Raw genomic sequence first — 17,187 nt, forward strand, 5'->3', positions numbered from 1 at the left:
AGAAGCGCTCGTCGAACGAATGGCAATGCGCGGCCCTCCTCCTCCCACGCTTTTCTTCACACTTACACTTTACCTTCCTCTTTCTTTGCCGACTTGAGAATCAGCGATTCGCCATCCCTATCTCCAGCCCGCTTTCGCGGATGCACTCACGAGGCTTCTGCTTACGCGTTTTCTCCACCTCCCTTTTCCTCCCGTTATTTGTCTCTGAAACTTTTTCATCTGCTCGGTACGCGAAAGTTTCGCTTGTTTTAGCACGCCGGCCTATTGCTATAACGGGCCGGGCTGAGTAGAGGCAACCATTTGCGACGCCGGTGCTTTATTGCCATCCATTGAACTTCTTCAGTGTGCTTTTCCCGGAGAACGCTATCGTTAAGCGGCGTACACCACGGTTGTAGCTATGACAGTGGGCGTTAAAAGAAACGGGTCTTTTAAAACGGTGCCGACGCTTAACCTTAAACTCCGGCTGTTATGTTAATTATCCTCGGCCCGCTAGGAGTATTGCCAAGAACGTTACTACTTTTATATCAATGTTGAAGTGTACGCCGGAGGATTTAATGGGATTATTCAATGGGGTCAAAATCGCTAATCCAGCCAGATGTTAAATCACTTTTCGCTTCATCAGTAATCTGAAATACACATTAATCGTGATACTGTTTAAGAAATATATGAAATTGTTCGATATGATAATTGAGATTACTGGATAACACGATAATATGAACATTGAAAGATTAGTCTCAGTAATTTTACCCGTCAAGTTGCGAGATTCCGATTTTAATACGAGATTCTAGATTGTTAACGCGTTATTCCACATTGGGATAGCAAAATCCACGTCTTTCCTCAAAGATTGATAACAATCGAGATTGAAATTTGCTAAATGCAATGTATCTGAAATCATTCGGATAGTGCATCTTCTTAAATCTTCCTAGCGTACGGGCAGGTAGTCTCTCCACGAAGAGAGAGAGAGAGAGAGAGAGAGAGAGAGAGGAACCGAGTAGAACTTGGCTTATTCGCGGGGAAGATCTAGGATCCGTTCAAGTGCATAATAAATACAAGCTCTTCCCTCGCAGCCCTCTCGCTCGCGCGCACAGTCTGTTTCGTGGCGGTCGGTCGGGGGTGGAAGCTTAAAAGAGCGGTTTCGGGATCGCGGTGGCGCCTCTCAGATGGACGCGTCCGCGCGCGCGGAGTCGTTGCGGGGGAGGGACGGCAGCGCGGGGGTGGAGGGGGAGGGAGGGTGGCAGCGTGTCGGGGGTGTTGGAGAGCGCCGCGAGGGAGGAAGGTGAAGGCGTGCGCGGATGAGGCGGCAGGGATGAAAGGGGGTAGAGAAGGACCGAGAGGGAGAGAACTCGAGAGTAGCTCTGCCACAGCCGCGCAGACTCGATGGATCTCGTACGGGCTCGCGTTCCCTCGGCGTGCTCTGGTACCCTATTGGTTACGCGCCGCCGCTCGCTCGGTGGGGGGCCGAGAAAGGCACGTTTGAAAGGCGCGTATACGCTGTAATCCGACTCGGCGGCCGCAGCAACGGTGGTAGCGGCGGTGGCGGCAGCGACGGCGGCAGCGGTGGCGAGCAGCAGCAGCAGCGGCGGCGGCGGCGGTGGTGGCGGCGGCGGCGGTGGCGGTGGCGGCGGAAGCTTACGCGGCGCCGCGCGAGAGAGACGCTCCTCAGTTGTGTCAAGCTAGGCGATCGAGTAGGACGCACTTTAATCGTTCCGCCTCCGAGTTACTCTCTCTCTTTCACGAACACACACACACACAACACACACACCCCACACACACAATTCTCTCTTCCTCTTTTTCCCTTCCTTTTTCTCTTCCTCCGCCTCTGCCACGTCTGTCTCCTTCCACGCTAGACTCCTTCACCGCCGACTCCGACACACATCCGCCACGGAACGCACGTCCAAACACAAGCGCGAGACCCGCGGCATAAGCGCTCGTACGACAAACGCACACACAGACAGACACACACGCGCCACCGTCACCCACAATCAGCCACCTTGCCCGCTACCTTCCTTCTCTTCGCCGCGGACAACTCTTTCTCCGACTCTCTTCCGCTTTCGTTTATCTTCTTGCGCCTCAATTCGCGGAGTACGCGCGCGTACGAGTACCATACGAGTTGACGTACGTCACCCTCGTCCACCACGTCATCGTCATCGTCGTCGTCGTCGTCGTCGCTGTCGCCCGCTCTCGCCCGCCTGCCTTCTTTGCCTGTCTGAGAAACGCAACGCGAAGAAGAGAGAAGGCAAAGGAAAGCAACGCCAGAGCAAGTCCACGTGATCAGCGCCGCGAAGGGACTCCCCCAGCACGCTTATAACGCTCTATACCTCGCTCGCTCTCTCCCGCTCTCTCTTTCCGTACGCCGAGTACGCATGCATAAAGCAGCCCTCTGACTGCGCGCCCCATTGTCTCCCCTCTTTGAATCCGTGTGTGTGTGTGTCTGTGTGTGCCGAGCGCGAGCCACCGGTGTCGTGGAGCGACAGCTTGCCGCTGGACTGAACGAGAGCGATTCAAGGTCGTCATCGTTGTCGTCGTCCTCGTCTCCGTTGTCGTCGTCGTCGTCGTTGTTAACACACGTTTTTCGTGGCACACACACGTCGACCGGAGATAAACTGGGCAAGGAACTGTTGGCGGGGCTCCCTTAGCTTCCCTCTGATCATCGTCCGATTGTCGCTGGAAAGAATATGCCAAGCTGAATGAAAGATCGCTGCGGAAAGTCACGAGAGACCGAGCATTCGGCAAGAGCAGCTCCCCCGAGTAGCCGAGCAGTTGACACGAGTAGACGCATACATATCTCTGCAAAAAGACGCGAGACCGACCACGCGGCGGCTCTCCTATTTCAGCACATTATTCGCCGATCGTCTCGAACACGAGCGATCGAGAAAGTGAAAGAAAGAAGGAAACAGCGAAAAAAGACACGTCCCGTTTCCTCTCGTCCTCGCGAGATTAAGAATATCGTTAATTAGATCGTTAAAAGATAGTCGTTCGGGCGTTAAATCGTCGAGGGGTAAATCCCGCGAGAAAAATTGAGTAATAATAAAATAGAACGGAGAAGTCGCGGTTGTTAGGTGTGTAAAACGTACGTGTGTATATAAAGAAGACGAGAGTCTCGTCGCTAAGTTTTTAGGCTAAAGATAGGAATAAAAAAATATATAGAGAAAAAAAATTTAAGAAACATCGCGCGACATCTGCGTCGTCAGGTGACCGTCGAGGAACAAAGAGAATCGCGTCAAGACAATCAATTGTAATTGTAGTGGGTTGGGACATATCGAGGGAAAGAGAGGGGAAGCATTTGCGACTTCTTTTCCGGTTCAGGGCAGTAATGTACGTGTCTGTTGCGAGATAAGAGGTCGAACGATCGACTTTCGTGTCTTTATGTGATCTTCAGCCTCTGTACCGATTCGACTACGTGTGATTCTACACGCTCTACGTTAATATCTATATTATATATATATACACAATCGATATATGTATATATATATTTACACTTATACACATACATACGTTTATACGTATAAAACATATCCGATCGGCACGCCGCGAGTTACTGACACGTGATTCGAATACGGCAGGAAAAATAGCGAGAATAAACGGACGGTAAAGTGATAGGAGATTAAGGCGTATTAGAGGCTAAAAAAAAAGAAGGATCTCTTTCCCTGGTCCGGCAATAGGACTACCCTCTGTCAATCTTCGTGACAATCATTTTCAGCTAGCTTTCTTAGTGTGTAACTCGAGGTGTATCACCTTTTTTTTCGATAGAATAACGTTCGTTCGTCGAATTAGTAGGAAGGATTAACGAGAAGAAGAGCAGGGAACGTAGAGAAGAGGAAAGGAAAGATTAAAAAAAAAATATATATATATATTTCACGTACCTACGTCGTTTCAATTACACGTACGAGCAAGAGAATCGTGCGAAGCGAGAGACGAGGTCGCCTCCGTCTCTCTCGCGCCTCTTCCGCACACTAAGTACATATTTAATCCGCACGCATAAATTTCCCCTCTCTTTCTTGTCTATCACCCGTCATCATCCGCCCCTTCGCGGATCTCCCTCTTTGTGGTTGTATCTGTCGCCTCCCCTCCCCCTTCGCTCGCTCACACATACACACTGACAATCATTCGGAAGCTCACTCCCGACGACGCGTTCGCGTTCGCCGTTCCTCCTAGGGTAAATATCCTCGCACGTATCATTTAGGGATCTCCATCCGGCTGTCTCGATTGCATATGTAGATAAACGCTTAGATCACGTCGTTGTTGTATCGATGTAACGTTAAGAGTAGCGCGTGTGTACGCTCTGCGTGCGTGTGTATGTGTACGTGTATAGCTCTCGTAATAAAGTAGAATTCGTACGAATACCAAAGATCTTGACGAGTCAAAGAGATTAACTCGCACCGCGCATTTCTCCCGTCCGAACGACTATCCGCATCTCGCGTGATTCGATCGTCAGCTGAGCGTGCGCGCGCCCCCCTCTTTCTCTCTCTTTCTCAACATCGTCGTCGTTCTATCGAGATCAGCGTATAGAACTCGCTGTAACGAGCAATCGAACGGGGGGGCATTAATCGGCCCGCTGAGCGAAAGGAAAGAAAAACAAAACGGCCAGTCGAGCGTCCTGTCCCAAGGGGAGGACGACGAGGAAGCAAAAATAAGAGAGACACGAGGAAAACGAGCGTCCCTGAACGGGGACCGGCGGGAGGGAGAGGACAAGGGAGGGTACTCGTTCAAGCTGTGGTGGCCCTCGTACGAGTGGAGCCGCTCGTGCAAAACGGAAACCGCTCGCTGCCAGGCCGCCGCGTCGCTGGAACGTGCCTGCTGGAACGCACAGGAACGCGCACGGACCCTCTGGGGCCTGCAGCAGTCGTTCGCGGCCGCTGCGAGTCGGAATCTCTTCCTGCATCCATCGAGCAAATCCTGGCTCGCGGAGACGATCATCGGCGCTGACGAGACACGTTCCCCTATCACCACGTATTTTCATTCGTACCCGTTCGTCCCGGGTGGTGCGGTGCCCCTGCCCCCGCCCCTGCTAAACGGCATTAACAACCCGGCGGCAGCAGCGATCACCCCGGGGCTGGTAGGACATCTCTTCGGTGCTCAGCAGGCCTGCAATCTCGCCTGCACTTGCTCTTGCAACATCGTTGCTAACTGCAACCCCCATCATCAACACCACCATCAGCAACAGCATCAACAGCAGCAGCAGCAGCAACAGCAGCAGCAGCATCACAGGACACTCGGTACTACGGCGGTCCTGCTGCAACCAGTTGATCATATCAAAGACACTATGGTGAGTCCACCTTTCTTCGCTCAATCGTTGCCACGAGGAATTCTGCCGAAGGTTAGTCCATCTTCTCTGACAGTACAATTATCTAGCAGTAGATCTGAAAACTCGGATCCTATCGTGCCTTCTTCGTGTGGCCTATAGCAGTTGTCATCATATTGAAGATGCTATGGAGAACATATTCTGCGGTTGTTATTTTTTGATCCCAAACAATAGTATTAAATAACGACACTCTTGTTTATTACTTTTTTAACTCTTGCAAGGAGCTGCCTCAACACACACACACGCGCGCATTCAAATGTATAGTTATACATACTTTACAGTGATTAGCTGTTGGATGATCGTTATTCGTCAACCATTCAATTGCGTCTTCTCGTGCAATTACGTCGATCGTGCGAGAATCAGTTGCCTTTCGCGTTTCGAGTACATACTATATTCGCAATCTTGACAATGGCGCTATACCCGATGGGAATTTGGAGCATCCGCGTACTCCGCGTGTCTCCGAAGACAAAGCTCTCACGGGGGTTCCTCGGAGGTAACGAACCCTCCAGCAGCCAGTAACGAGGGTACTTACCACCGGGCACGAGTAATACTCTCGTGCACGACGAAGGATAGAGGCGGTGAATCAGGAATGGATTTAGTCGCGACGAGCCACGATGAATTACTTCCTACGTTTGCCGTGTAAACAGTGGGAGTATCCTCACCGAAAACCCGGGCTCGGCGTGAATTCGCTGCCTCCGTTCACGCTGTCCTTCCGTCTCTCGTTCTGCCCCCTCGCTCTCTCTCTCTCTCTCTCTCTCTCTCTCTTCCCCCCTCCCCTTTCTCGATCCTCTTCCACCGCTGCTTGGCAAACGTTTCGCGGGGAACGCGGACGGCACTTTAAATCCCGAACTGTCTCTACGGGGGCATCCTCTTTAATCCTTCGATCGACAGGTGTCGAGCAAGAGAGGAGAGAGAGAGAACGTGAGCGGAGGCGTCCCGCTTTGCGACGTGACATCCCGCGATCGAGAATCCCGAACAAACCTACCCTTTCCGCCTGATCGGATGATCGCGTCGCTCGTCGATCCCCGGTACTCCCCGGCACGAGAACCTAATTTTCTCACCCGTTTCGCGTCCCGGGCCCTTCGCGTTCTCCTCTCCCTCAGCTTGCCGTCGTTCCGTCTCATCCACCTTCGTTGCGCCGCGCCTCGTCAAGCACGTAGCGAAAGAATCGCATTATCGCCGGCGGCGTACGAAGCCGATATTCTGTAGTTTCTCTCTCTCTCTTACTTACATATATATTTCTCGTACATATATATATACGTATCCCGCACGCGTGTTTAATTGGCGCACGTGTAATCTCCAGCCGCAGTTGTTATAACTTTTGCACGAATGTGAGAGTCAAGACGAGCGTGTCGAATGCAATCGCAAAGTTTGCCTACTACGATCGTACGTGGCATCGAGATCCCGGTAGATAATCCGAGGGCTCGAGGAGCGAATCTAATTTGGCAATCATTTGATCCGTTGGAACACGTAATTCTGTGTACCGTCAGAAAATTTGCCATTACGGCCTGCTCGTCGCGGGAATTAAAAGCCATTACAGACATGGTTCATAGTTCCTGAATATTCGCACGATTATCACCGTACTTCCCGCTTTCCGCTAACGCGAGTGCGGAAGTAAGAAAGAATGATCGTTACTCTTTTGACGACCTATTCGAATGCACCGAATGTTCGTGAAAAGATTTACGTGCTCTCCGGATTTGCGTGAGTTGCAATTTTACGACGTTTAAAATAAACCAATAAGACGTCGCTCATATCTTCCTCTTTTATTCTTCTCGCTCGAAGAAAGATCCGTTGGCGTTGCAGCATTGCTGCGCTTCTTTCGACAATTGATCGATCTTTATTTGCTATTCGCACGGATCTCAAATCTGACGAAAAACGTGCCACGGAGTATATTCTACCCAATAAACACTACTAGCGCCCATTGAGCTTTTTGTAATTCATTCGATGCACTTGCAATTACCGGTTCTCTTTCAATTCGTCGAATTAACGTCAATGCTACGCGGAGCCGTCCCTGGAAATTTTTTTATCCAAATTATAATTTGTGAGGAAATTCTTGTTGACATTGCGATTTTTCAAGCAGTCGTCAACAAAACCGTCTCGGTGGCAATTGCTTTCCGCTCCGTCAAGCGAAGTAATTATGTTAAGTGCCTCGTTTTGAGGGACGGTACGATGCGCGACTCATTTCGTAACGATATGCGAAGTTTCCCCCTATTCCATTCCTTTTCACGTGCACGTTTCCGATAAAATGGGTCATCCTGTCCCACAACGAATGCACGGGTTCCTTCCTCCTTTCGTCGGTTAGGACTCCGGATTGGAACGCCAACGGAGCGTCGAGAAGAGATGGGAGAGACGCGGAAAGGAGAATGCGCACTCGACGGAAACCTCTTTGGAAATCTGCTTTCTTGCTCGTTATTGCAATATTCCTCGCAGCTGCACTGCGATTAATGTAACACGCGTATTACGTCGGAAATGGCATGCGCGGCGAACGGAACGTATAGCAGTGTCAGAGAGATTCGATTGAATTTTATTCGAAAGGGACAGAGCTCTTGTGGAAGAGGCAGACTAAGGTGCGAAATGCCGTCTTTCAGGTTCACCTCTCGTAAACATTTTTCAGCATTCAGCTTTCTTTCATACGAACGTCGCAATAATTTCAATCTGTCGATTTCCCCGCGAAAACGCGGGAGTGGAATAACGAATACATCGATTTTGCTTCGGAATAGGTCGAGCGTGTATTTTACTGTCATTTAATGATCTATTCGAAAACACTGCCGAGACACAGAGAGAAGACTTTAACGCGGATCGATTCGTTTTGCAATTATTCGCAATTATTTGATTTTACTCGTGAATTTGACTCCCGAAAGTTTTTTTCAAGTGGAAAAGGCGGTTTTGCAATTTGTTTTGCACAAACGCTTACACACCCCGTCTGTTTTTTTTTCCTCGCGCGTGACATTAATTGATAGTCGCTTGGAGGACCGTATTCGTAAAAATTAAATCGAGGAAAGACACTTTAAATGAAGCGCCGCTGTTAATCAAAACGGAGTGTCGCCGCGGGAGATAATTATCGGATGTCGCAGCCGCTTTTGAGCGATCCCGAAATCACCGGTCTTTTCCCACACGTACGTAATCCTTTCTCCATTCTTGCTCCTCCCCTCCTTCGAACAAAATACCACCGTCACCCGGTTTAATCGCCCCTCGTATCTCGAATTCGCCGAATGGCTCGCAACTCCGTGCCACGGCAGCCAGGGTGAAAAGCTGGCGACGCGGCGAAATGAAAATGGACGTAAACTCCCGGACGAGAACCGTTTCGGCGCGACTTCGCGCATCCCAACCCCAGCGTCTTTGCCTGCCTGCCTGTCTTTCTGCTCGCGTTCGCCAAGTGTGACGTGTGCATCAACTCGCCATCGCCAAATCCGATACACCATATCGCGAACTGGAAACTCGCGAGCGCCATATATATATATATATATACCGTCGTATCGCGTGAGAAAAAATTGAAACTCCTTCTCGTCACCCAAGATTTCGCGTAAGCTTCCTTCACCGTTCGTATTCGTTACGGTACTACTCTCAAAAGCGAGGAAACGAACAGTTGGATTTAGAATATAGAGGAAACTTAAATCTTCTTTGCGTAGGCTTATTTTTGAAATGTATTTTCCGCATCTCTCGAAACAATGACGGTAAGCGTTTTCGTTTTAAAGCCTCTGGCTCTTGGAACTCACCTTGCCGACCCGCACTCTGGCGCGTTAAAGCGCGAAAATATTGTGTATACGTGGCGCTATAATGACCGCGATAATTTTGTCCCGTTTGAGTATACATAATTAGACCGACGTCATACGTGACATAATGTGCGCGCTAACATGTAGCCGCACATGGAGCACACATAAGCTCGGTAAACTCCATCGTGGTATATTCATCAGGAAACTCGCGTCCAACAGTTTCTCATGCCAAGTTAAATTGTAGCGAAGAACCGCCGCTTGTGTTGCAACCACATTGACCGACCGTCACATAAGCCTCGCTCACACGTTACTCATGCTTCTTCGGGAATTTGGAAGTTCTTGTAGAACCACGTACGACCGAGCTACTTGGTACACGCTCGTGTGGCGTTTTCGATTAACCAGAACCAGGCTCTGATCGATCCTTTCATATTGCAGACATTTATGCAGAACATGAAATTTATATGGATAAAGAGAGATATATATATGCGCTACTTCATAAATTTTGAAACGCTTGAGATTTTCTCTTCTCTCACAAGAAAAGTTAAGTATAAAAGTGTACAAAGTTAAGTATTAAGGTATAAAAATAGTCTTTAGAACATTTTTTGAAAACATTTATGTGAATCAAGCAAGTTGTAACAAATATTTTTCTTTGTTTTTTTGTTTTCCAAACATTGTTTAATCTCAAAGTTGAAACGTTTTACAAGAAGTGAATTTTTACGCAAGAAGTTCGATATATCATTATAAGAAATCATCGCACTAATTTATTGTAAAAAAAATTTAAGTTTGGAAAGACCACTTTAAAATAATTGTTTGTAAATGTTGTTTGATGTTTCATCAAGTTACAAAGCTTCAAAGTAAAAAAGATATTGAAAAAAATACCAATTTTTAATTTTATGTAGAGGAAAGTCTCCAACCTGACCTATCACTTCTAAAGTGGCTGTATTTCGAAACTAAATATTGCACTGTATTAATACTGATAAAAGCATAATCTGGTTAGTTAATTAAAGAAATAAAAACTCATAATTTATACATTCATGACTTTTTTTATATAAAATTTGCTAAAAATGAATTGAAAAACGAAAATAAAATTTGCATGATTTTCTCTTGTAAATTGCATAGTTGAATCAATAGTGAATATATTATTCATAATATTAGATTTTACATGTTTATAGCTTTCTAAAACTGTTTTATTTGTCTTATTCTCTTTCAAATTTTCTTCCTAATACGGTTTGAAACATAAAATTGTATCGTAAAGCGAATTATCTCTCTATAAGAATAAACAATAACTATCAAATCTTGAACTACAATGTTGACAGATGTTTCGTAATTTTTTTCATATTTTCTTTAATATCTTAAGATAGGAAAAATAGCGTCAGACGCGATAGATCCACGAATAAGATGCAAGAAAAAAACATATATAGTGGGAGGATTAAATTTTAGCCTTTTAATTTTATAATTTGTATTGTTTAATATACAAAAATATATTATCACATAGTTTTTGCCAATTTTTATTTTAGTTTATTCCTTTCTTACGAAACCGTGTCTAAATTTTACTATTATTGCCTAGGATGCCAGTTTTGGAGCCCAATTTCTCAGACACTGTTTATGTATTATGTTGCAAAATTATTACAAAATACGAAATAGTATCATAAAAACTGCTGTACCATCTGATAGAAAACTTTTCTCTTGCTTGTATTTATGTTTTCAAAGTTTTATTTTTAACTTTTAAGAAAGATTATTCAAATACAAACTAGGATGCGACTTTTCTAACGCTAATTGCAAGAAATAAAATATCGCAGTACCAAAACTAAAAGACAGATTCAGAGCTCTATCTTTTGAAACACACTTTAGGTATACTTAACTTCTCGTTAGAAAATCGCAAACGTTTCCAAACTTACGAACGCTGATGTACACACACGTGTATGACATCTGCAGTTAAATAGCGCTTCTCGTCTCCGTGGTTATTCTGTTATTTTGCAATCCTTTTTCATTTTATTTCCAGAGCCTCGCTATTATCGTTTAGTCAGGATAGAATTTTATTTGATAAAACGTCCGATCGTTTCATCGCCGTGCAAATTACAGAAATGGACAGAATCGAACGTGGAGAGGAAGTAGAGGGATGGAAAAAGTGAACGAAGAGATTCTATTATCTTTCGCGAGACTGTTTCAACCGGTAGTAAACGCGGCAGTAATCTCACCGGCGTAATCGTCGCGCCGGTGCACTAAGGTCCTTGTAATACGGTGTTGATCCGGGTCGTATGTGTCCGCTTGCTCGCGTCGAATTCATACTTTACGATTTCGGGGGCGACGTGCAGTTCGATGCACCGCTGGATTTCGCCACCGGCACACCGATTCTCTTCTTTACGAGCCGACAACGGAGCTCTCTCTCTCTCTTTCTCTCTTTCTCGCAGGCGGTCTAGTACCCGACGCGCGACACGGTTTTATCGGTGATATCCTACGTGCCGGCGCTCGTGTTTTTCCCCGATCCGGAATATAAAAAGACGAGATGAATCGCGCACGCACGCGAAAAAAGCGGCCGGCAATTGATAATTCGTCGGAAACTTTACATGCGCGCGCGAGACAGGAGTTTTACGTCCGGCGTGCGCTAACAACCGAATCGTAAAATTTTATGAGGAAACGCAATTCGGCTGTTGAATAAAGAATAAATCGCACGTAACGTTCATATGCACCTGCGCGTACGTCCGGTTACACGGATCCTACCATGTTTTTTTTTTCCTCTCTTTTTCATTTTCGCGAGGCGCGCGCGCGCGCTTTCGCGATGATATTAACTTTGCCGCGTCTTCATCGCGTTACAGTCTAACCGATAAAACATAGTAACACCCCGCCAAGCGGCAGCTTCTCGATAAGCGCGCGTGATGCGCGACGTAATTAAAATCCGTAAGTAACGAGAGCTTACACGTGGATCGACTCGAGTGATCTGCATAATACGACGCGCGACCCAAATCCGCGTAATAGAGTTTCCACGGCGGAGGATAAGAACGCTTGGACAGGAATACCCATGTTCCTTCTACATGCTCCGTCTCCCCCCCCCCTCTCTCTCTCTCTTTCGCTCTTCTCAAAGAGAGAACCTCGTTTACTCCCTTTTATGCACATCGCGGGCCTACTTTCGATCTCGTTCGAGGATCGCCTTCCATCATGCGTCACGCATACTTCAGCTTTCGAGTGCAATTCCGTTGCAGACGAAATGGGGATGGTGACGCGAAAGGGTGGCTGATGCAACGTGGGAAAAAGGATACGGGCAGGCAGGAGGGGGGGGGAGGGTATGATATCGTAATGCAGTATTGTAAAAACGTGCCCCCGGGGGGTCGCGAGACGGCCGATTACTGCGAAGGTTATATTCGCCAAAACAGGGTTTCCTCAAACTTTTCCTTGTTTCACTATTCACTGTTTTTATTTCTTTTTTTTTTTAATACAGTAATTTTTTTACAGAGCGGAGAGGGGTATATTTTTAAAATCTTACAACTTTATCTTGAATAAGTTTGGTTGTAATTCATTATATTGTTTTACTGTTAAATGTTTAAGAATCAAATTTAAACCAATTCCTCGAGTTAAATAACATTTTTTTGTTATTTTAAACTTCTATGTGTGCCGAAATTTGTTATTTTAACACAAAAGATGTAGCTAAAAGAACACAACTTTATCTGATCAACCCATTTCTGTAGTTAAATTGCTCAGTTTTAAAGTAGTGTCCGTATTAACGTACCTAGCTACATTTAGCAAATAATAAATTAAATTTGAGTTAAATTTAACATTTTACAGTTAACTTGTTTAACCTCATTGTTTTAGTTTAAATTGACGACATTAAGTGGGAACAATGGCGACCCATAAGAAAATAATTAAAAATAACTTGCAGTTAGATTGGCTGGAATTCAATCACACTAAATTTAACGTTAAGGTTTTAACATTAAAGTTTTATAATGGTTTTCCGGTCTGTAAAAGCTAATAAAAATTTCAAATTTATACAACATTAATGAAATTTATTCATATCTAAAAAAAAATTGCTTGATAGAGGATAATAAAGAAGGACATGAGTAGAGTGACGTGACGAGTAGTAGTTGACTGTCGGCGAATTTTCGCGGCTTGCTCGACGTGGAAAATCGTTCGCGCGACGAATGCGATGGTTTCCGGGCTCGGTCAAGCGGAAATTGGTAATCCGATTTTGAACGCGCGAACGTTGGCAGGCCGGTAGATTTTAGTGTCGATGGATTTCGATTTTGCACTTTTCTGCAAAAAGAGATGCGCGCAGGCAGAGCGAGCGTTCCTTTTAAATGCACTTGGAGCCTGCGGAATCATTGGCAAAAAAAAAACCCTTTCTTTCGACGATTTCAAGCGGAAAAAAAGATCGCCTCTAAATCTTGTATGTTTCCTTCGAGCGTTTCCTTTGTCCTCTGATTGACCGACTGTCCGCCTGCTTAACGGAAGTGATTGGCTTTCAATTGTGAAAAGAGGGGAGAAATACATAGATTTGTGCGTATATACCTGCCCTGTATTTTTCTGTGAGAATAGCGCGACTAACGGGACAATAACTCACTTATAATGCCTGCAATTGCATTTAAATCGATACGCCTCTACAGTCAGCGGCAATACTTTATTTCTGTTTTAAACTGAGTTTATTAAAAAACAAGTTTTCAGTTTGTTTTTTTTTTGTAATAGACGATGTTATTTTTTTCCGAAAGAAAATGAACGCGAAACTTCTATTTTCGAAAAATGGATAAAATATTTGCGATACTGACGAGAAAAAGACAATATATCGATTTTTTTCTTTTTTAGAATCGTCTGTAACATACCAATGTCGCGTATGCAAAAGTTAGAATAACATACGGAGAATATTTCATCGTGCCTTTTAATAGCGATTTCATAATCGATTAGGGGGATCTCGCGCGAACGTGAAAGCCACCGAGAAATCGCGCGTTTCCGCGATTCCATCGAGTCCGGCAGACACGTTACTTCGACGCTGGAAAATGCGTTCCAAGTATCCCGGTTATGCATCCTACGGGTATAGTAACGCGAATATCCGTGATAAATATACACGGTAAATGCTACAAAAGAGAGTGAGAAAGAAAGAGGGGGGAAGGGGGGAAGACTTCGGCTATGTATTGTACGTAGGTGTCAAGAATGGAAGAGCACGTGAGAAAGAGTTTCCGTGGGATTACGCAGCCGTTTTCTGCGTTCTACTTAAGAATCGATCGTGTCCTGGCTTGCCGTCGTCCGACGGCGACGACAGTAACCTCGCGACGCGAGCTTATCGGCTTACCGCGTGTCGAAGACACGTCGGACATGCCTCTTTCTTTCTCTCTCTCTCTCTCTCTCGCGGGAAGTGTGTTCGCCGAGGGGGCACGAGGAGTGAATTCTAATTTCGATCCGCTATCAGCTTGCTCGTACCCGCTCACTTTATTCCGTTTCGTCCTCGAATAAACGATGCGAGAGAGAATGTGCATCATCGCATCGGCATTGCGATATCGCGTAGGCGTTGACTTCCGAAGTATCGAAATACCTCCGTACATACGACGTGTCTTGACTTCGTGGAGGTCGGTGGCTGGCGATCGATCGGTATCGAGCGAACCGATTCCGCGATCGAATCGAGAGAATCTCGAGGTAACGGGATTCTCTCCGGGGCGCCGTTCGCTTCTTTCTCGAGCGAAGGGATTGCGACGCGCGCAATTCCTCCTCGTCGACGAGGAGCGGTACGGTGATTTAGGGGAATCCATCACAAGCTGCGGCTGTCTAGATCTATTATTGGGCGCCGGAACGTAAGTTAGAGGGGAGGAGGTAGTCGGGTGGGTGGGCTGGAAGGATTCTCGCGCCGATGGTGTCTAGGGATAACGCGGCGGACGTATTAGGTAATTGCGGGGGCGAGTTCCGACCGAGGGGTCGGAAAAGGGGGTCGACCGGGTTGGCGTGGGCCGAGGGAGAGGGATGTGATTTATATCGCCGGCACGTGACGCCGGCTAGAAATTATCGTTAGCCACCTTACCGCGGATCGTCAGGCCTTCACGTATGCACCACTTACGGCTTACACACACACTGTCCATATCTCTCTCTCTCTCTCTCTCTCTCTCTCTCTCTCTCTCTCTCTCTCATCGTAGTTACTGTGGATTCGTACGATTTTCCGCGTGGGGCGACCGGCGCGCGGCATCATCACGTATTTTCGGCCCATCCTACGTGTTTCGGTCACTCCGCGCTGTATATTTTTGGGGACCGCGGACGTTTACGTCAGTTTGTGCCTGCATTTCGCCGTTAAATGCGACCGTCTGCTGCGACGCTGCGCTTTATTTGTTCAACGTGAAGCGTTTATTCGGCGCAACGCGAAAGACAACCGCGTTAAAGTGTAATAACGTGAACCCGCTCTCTCTATTCACGCCGCGTCATTTCGTTAAGTTTGCTTACGTTTTTCCGAGTCGCGCGACGCGACGTAAAAACCTTTCTCTCTCTCTTTTTTTTTCTTTCACCTGGAACGAATTACGACGATGTATTAATCTTCTTCAAAATATTCCCTGTTTATTTTGGTCAGTATCGATTATCGCGTTTTCTTAAGCGTGACGACGTTTTCTTAAGCGTGACGACGGGTGATCGTGCATGTTATTACATTTCGATCGATAGCCCCGTTCGAGGGCGATACCGGAGAAAGAGAGAGAGAGAGATAGAGAGTATTTCCTTTCGGTGCACAATGACGCGCCATTACGCGAAGGGAAATATTGTATAACGCGAAATCGCTATCCGAAGGACGTAGTAATTTTCTACCGACAAGATCGCTAGGAAAGTGTCGATTAACCAGCCCTCGTTCTTTTTTTTTCTATTATTTTATCTCGTGTCCGAATTTATCATTGTGTGACGTTATCAGCTCCAGATCTTTTTTAGCGGTATTATTAGATACGGTGTTTTTCAAATGCTAATGGTCATTTATTCGTACTGCTTCATATCTCGTGTTACCGTTATCTTTCGCTGCAATACTATATCGCAGACCATCATGAAGGATCTGCTACAGTCAACATGTGTATTCGATTACTTTTATATATTAAATGATATCTACGCGCGTGTATGCACGCGCTCATATCACTTCGGATATTACGTGTATAGGACAGAGATACATTGTCGTTTCTGAAGCTTGCGAAATATTGCGCAATCACCGTATCCCCAATCTCCACGCGCGGTAATTTTAATTGAAGCTCGGACAAATATACTTTGCAATCACTGATTAACGTGCCTTAATTCATTATCGAGTGCGATTTAGGACACCGCGGTACGACGTTTAATGTTCGACGTTGCGGTGCGCGTTTCGAAAGTCGCCTCGCGCTGTTGTATTCAATGTCTCATTAATTACCGAACACACACCGCCGATGACTACCCGTTGCGGAGCTTCCTTCTTCAGTCTTTGCCGAGTTTATCGTCTCGCTCTCCGCCATGAAACCCTCTTACACGCCGAAACGTAACACTCGCTCACACGCAATTCCAAGAGGCATGCGTGGTCTAGGTATTTAATACCTAATGACGTTAATTAGAGTCAGATGGCTGAGAATTCGCTTTTATCCTTCGAAAGACGTTTCGTCTACTTCTTCCCTCTCTCTCTCTCTCTCTCTTTTGCCTTACTCGCTCCTTCCCTCTCTCTCTCTCTCTCTCTTTTGCCTTACTCGCTCCTTCTTTCTCTCTTTCTTTCGCATCTTCTGGCAACGTCTACCGCACTCAACTTTTAGTTTGTTCGTTTATAAATTCGCAGGAGAGATCCGACATTCCTGATACTTAAACGCGATTGTAGAGTAGCGCCACTTATTTTTATTCAGCTAATCGTTACAATGCTACTTGGGACGATGTATCAGATCCATTGAAATTAGATTGAAAATTTATAGAGGTAGTAAAATATTTATTCATGACGTGTAAGTACGTCTTTTGTATTTTTTATTTGCATATTTAGCGACAATGATTACATCTCTGGTACCCGTACATAACTCATTTAGAGGAGATGCATTTATACGCGTACTCGACAGTGCTCGACGAAGAACTACTTGACCATAGCTCTCTTCCGTTGAATGAAGCCGGCGCGATAGAAAGCGAAATGTTTAATTCCCTGCCGCTCAGATGATAATTAACCGCGTTCCAATTTAACGCCGGCACTGTAAACGACGGCGAACGGAGAAGAGGCGGGTGGACTAGGTG

At 46.2% G+C, this 17,187-nt stretch overlaps 1 protein-coding gene across 19 annotated transcripts in view; it reads left to right on the plus strand.

Moving 5' to 3' along the window:
• The window catches only part of LOC105207684 (polypyrimidine tract-binding protein 1), a 478,610-nt gene that overhangs the window by 248,806 nt on the left and 212,617 nt on the right, over positions 1 to 17,187 (plus strand). For 4 of the 19 annotated variants that reach the window (XM_026137309.2, XM_026137310.2, XM_026137311.2 and 1 more), the window contains exon 1: positions 5,199 to 5,317. The exons of 10 other annotated variants lie outside the window; for them this stretch is intronic. In XM_026137309.2, coding sequence (XP_025993094.2) covers positions 5,264 to 5,317 — 54 coding nt within the window. In that variant the 5' untranslated portion in view covers positions 5,199 to 5,263. Of the gene's footprint in view, positions 1 to 1,591; positions 5,318 to 17,187 lie in introns of those variants that run through there. 5 more of the 19 variants (XM_026137312.2, XM_039457816.1, XM_011177315.3 and 2 more) reach the window with 4 other exon arrangements.

This window comes from Solenopsis invicta, chromosome 15 (genome assembly GCF_016802725.1).
Source record: "Solenopsis invicta isolate M01_SB chromosome 15, UNIL_Sinv_3.0, whole genome shotgun sequence".
Classification (NCBI taxonomy): Eukaryota; Metazoa; Arthropoda; class Insecta; order Hymenoptera; family Formicidae; genus Solenopsis; species Solenopsis invicta.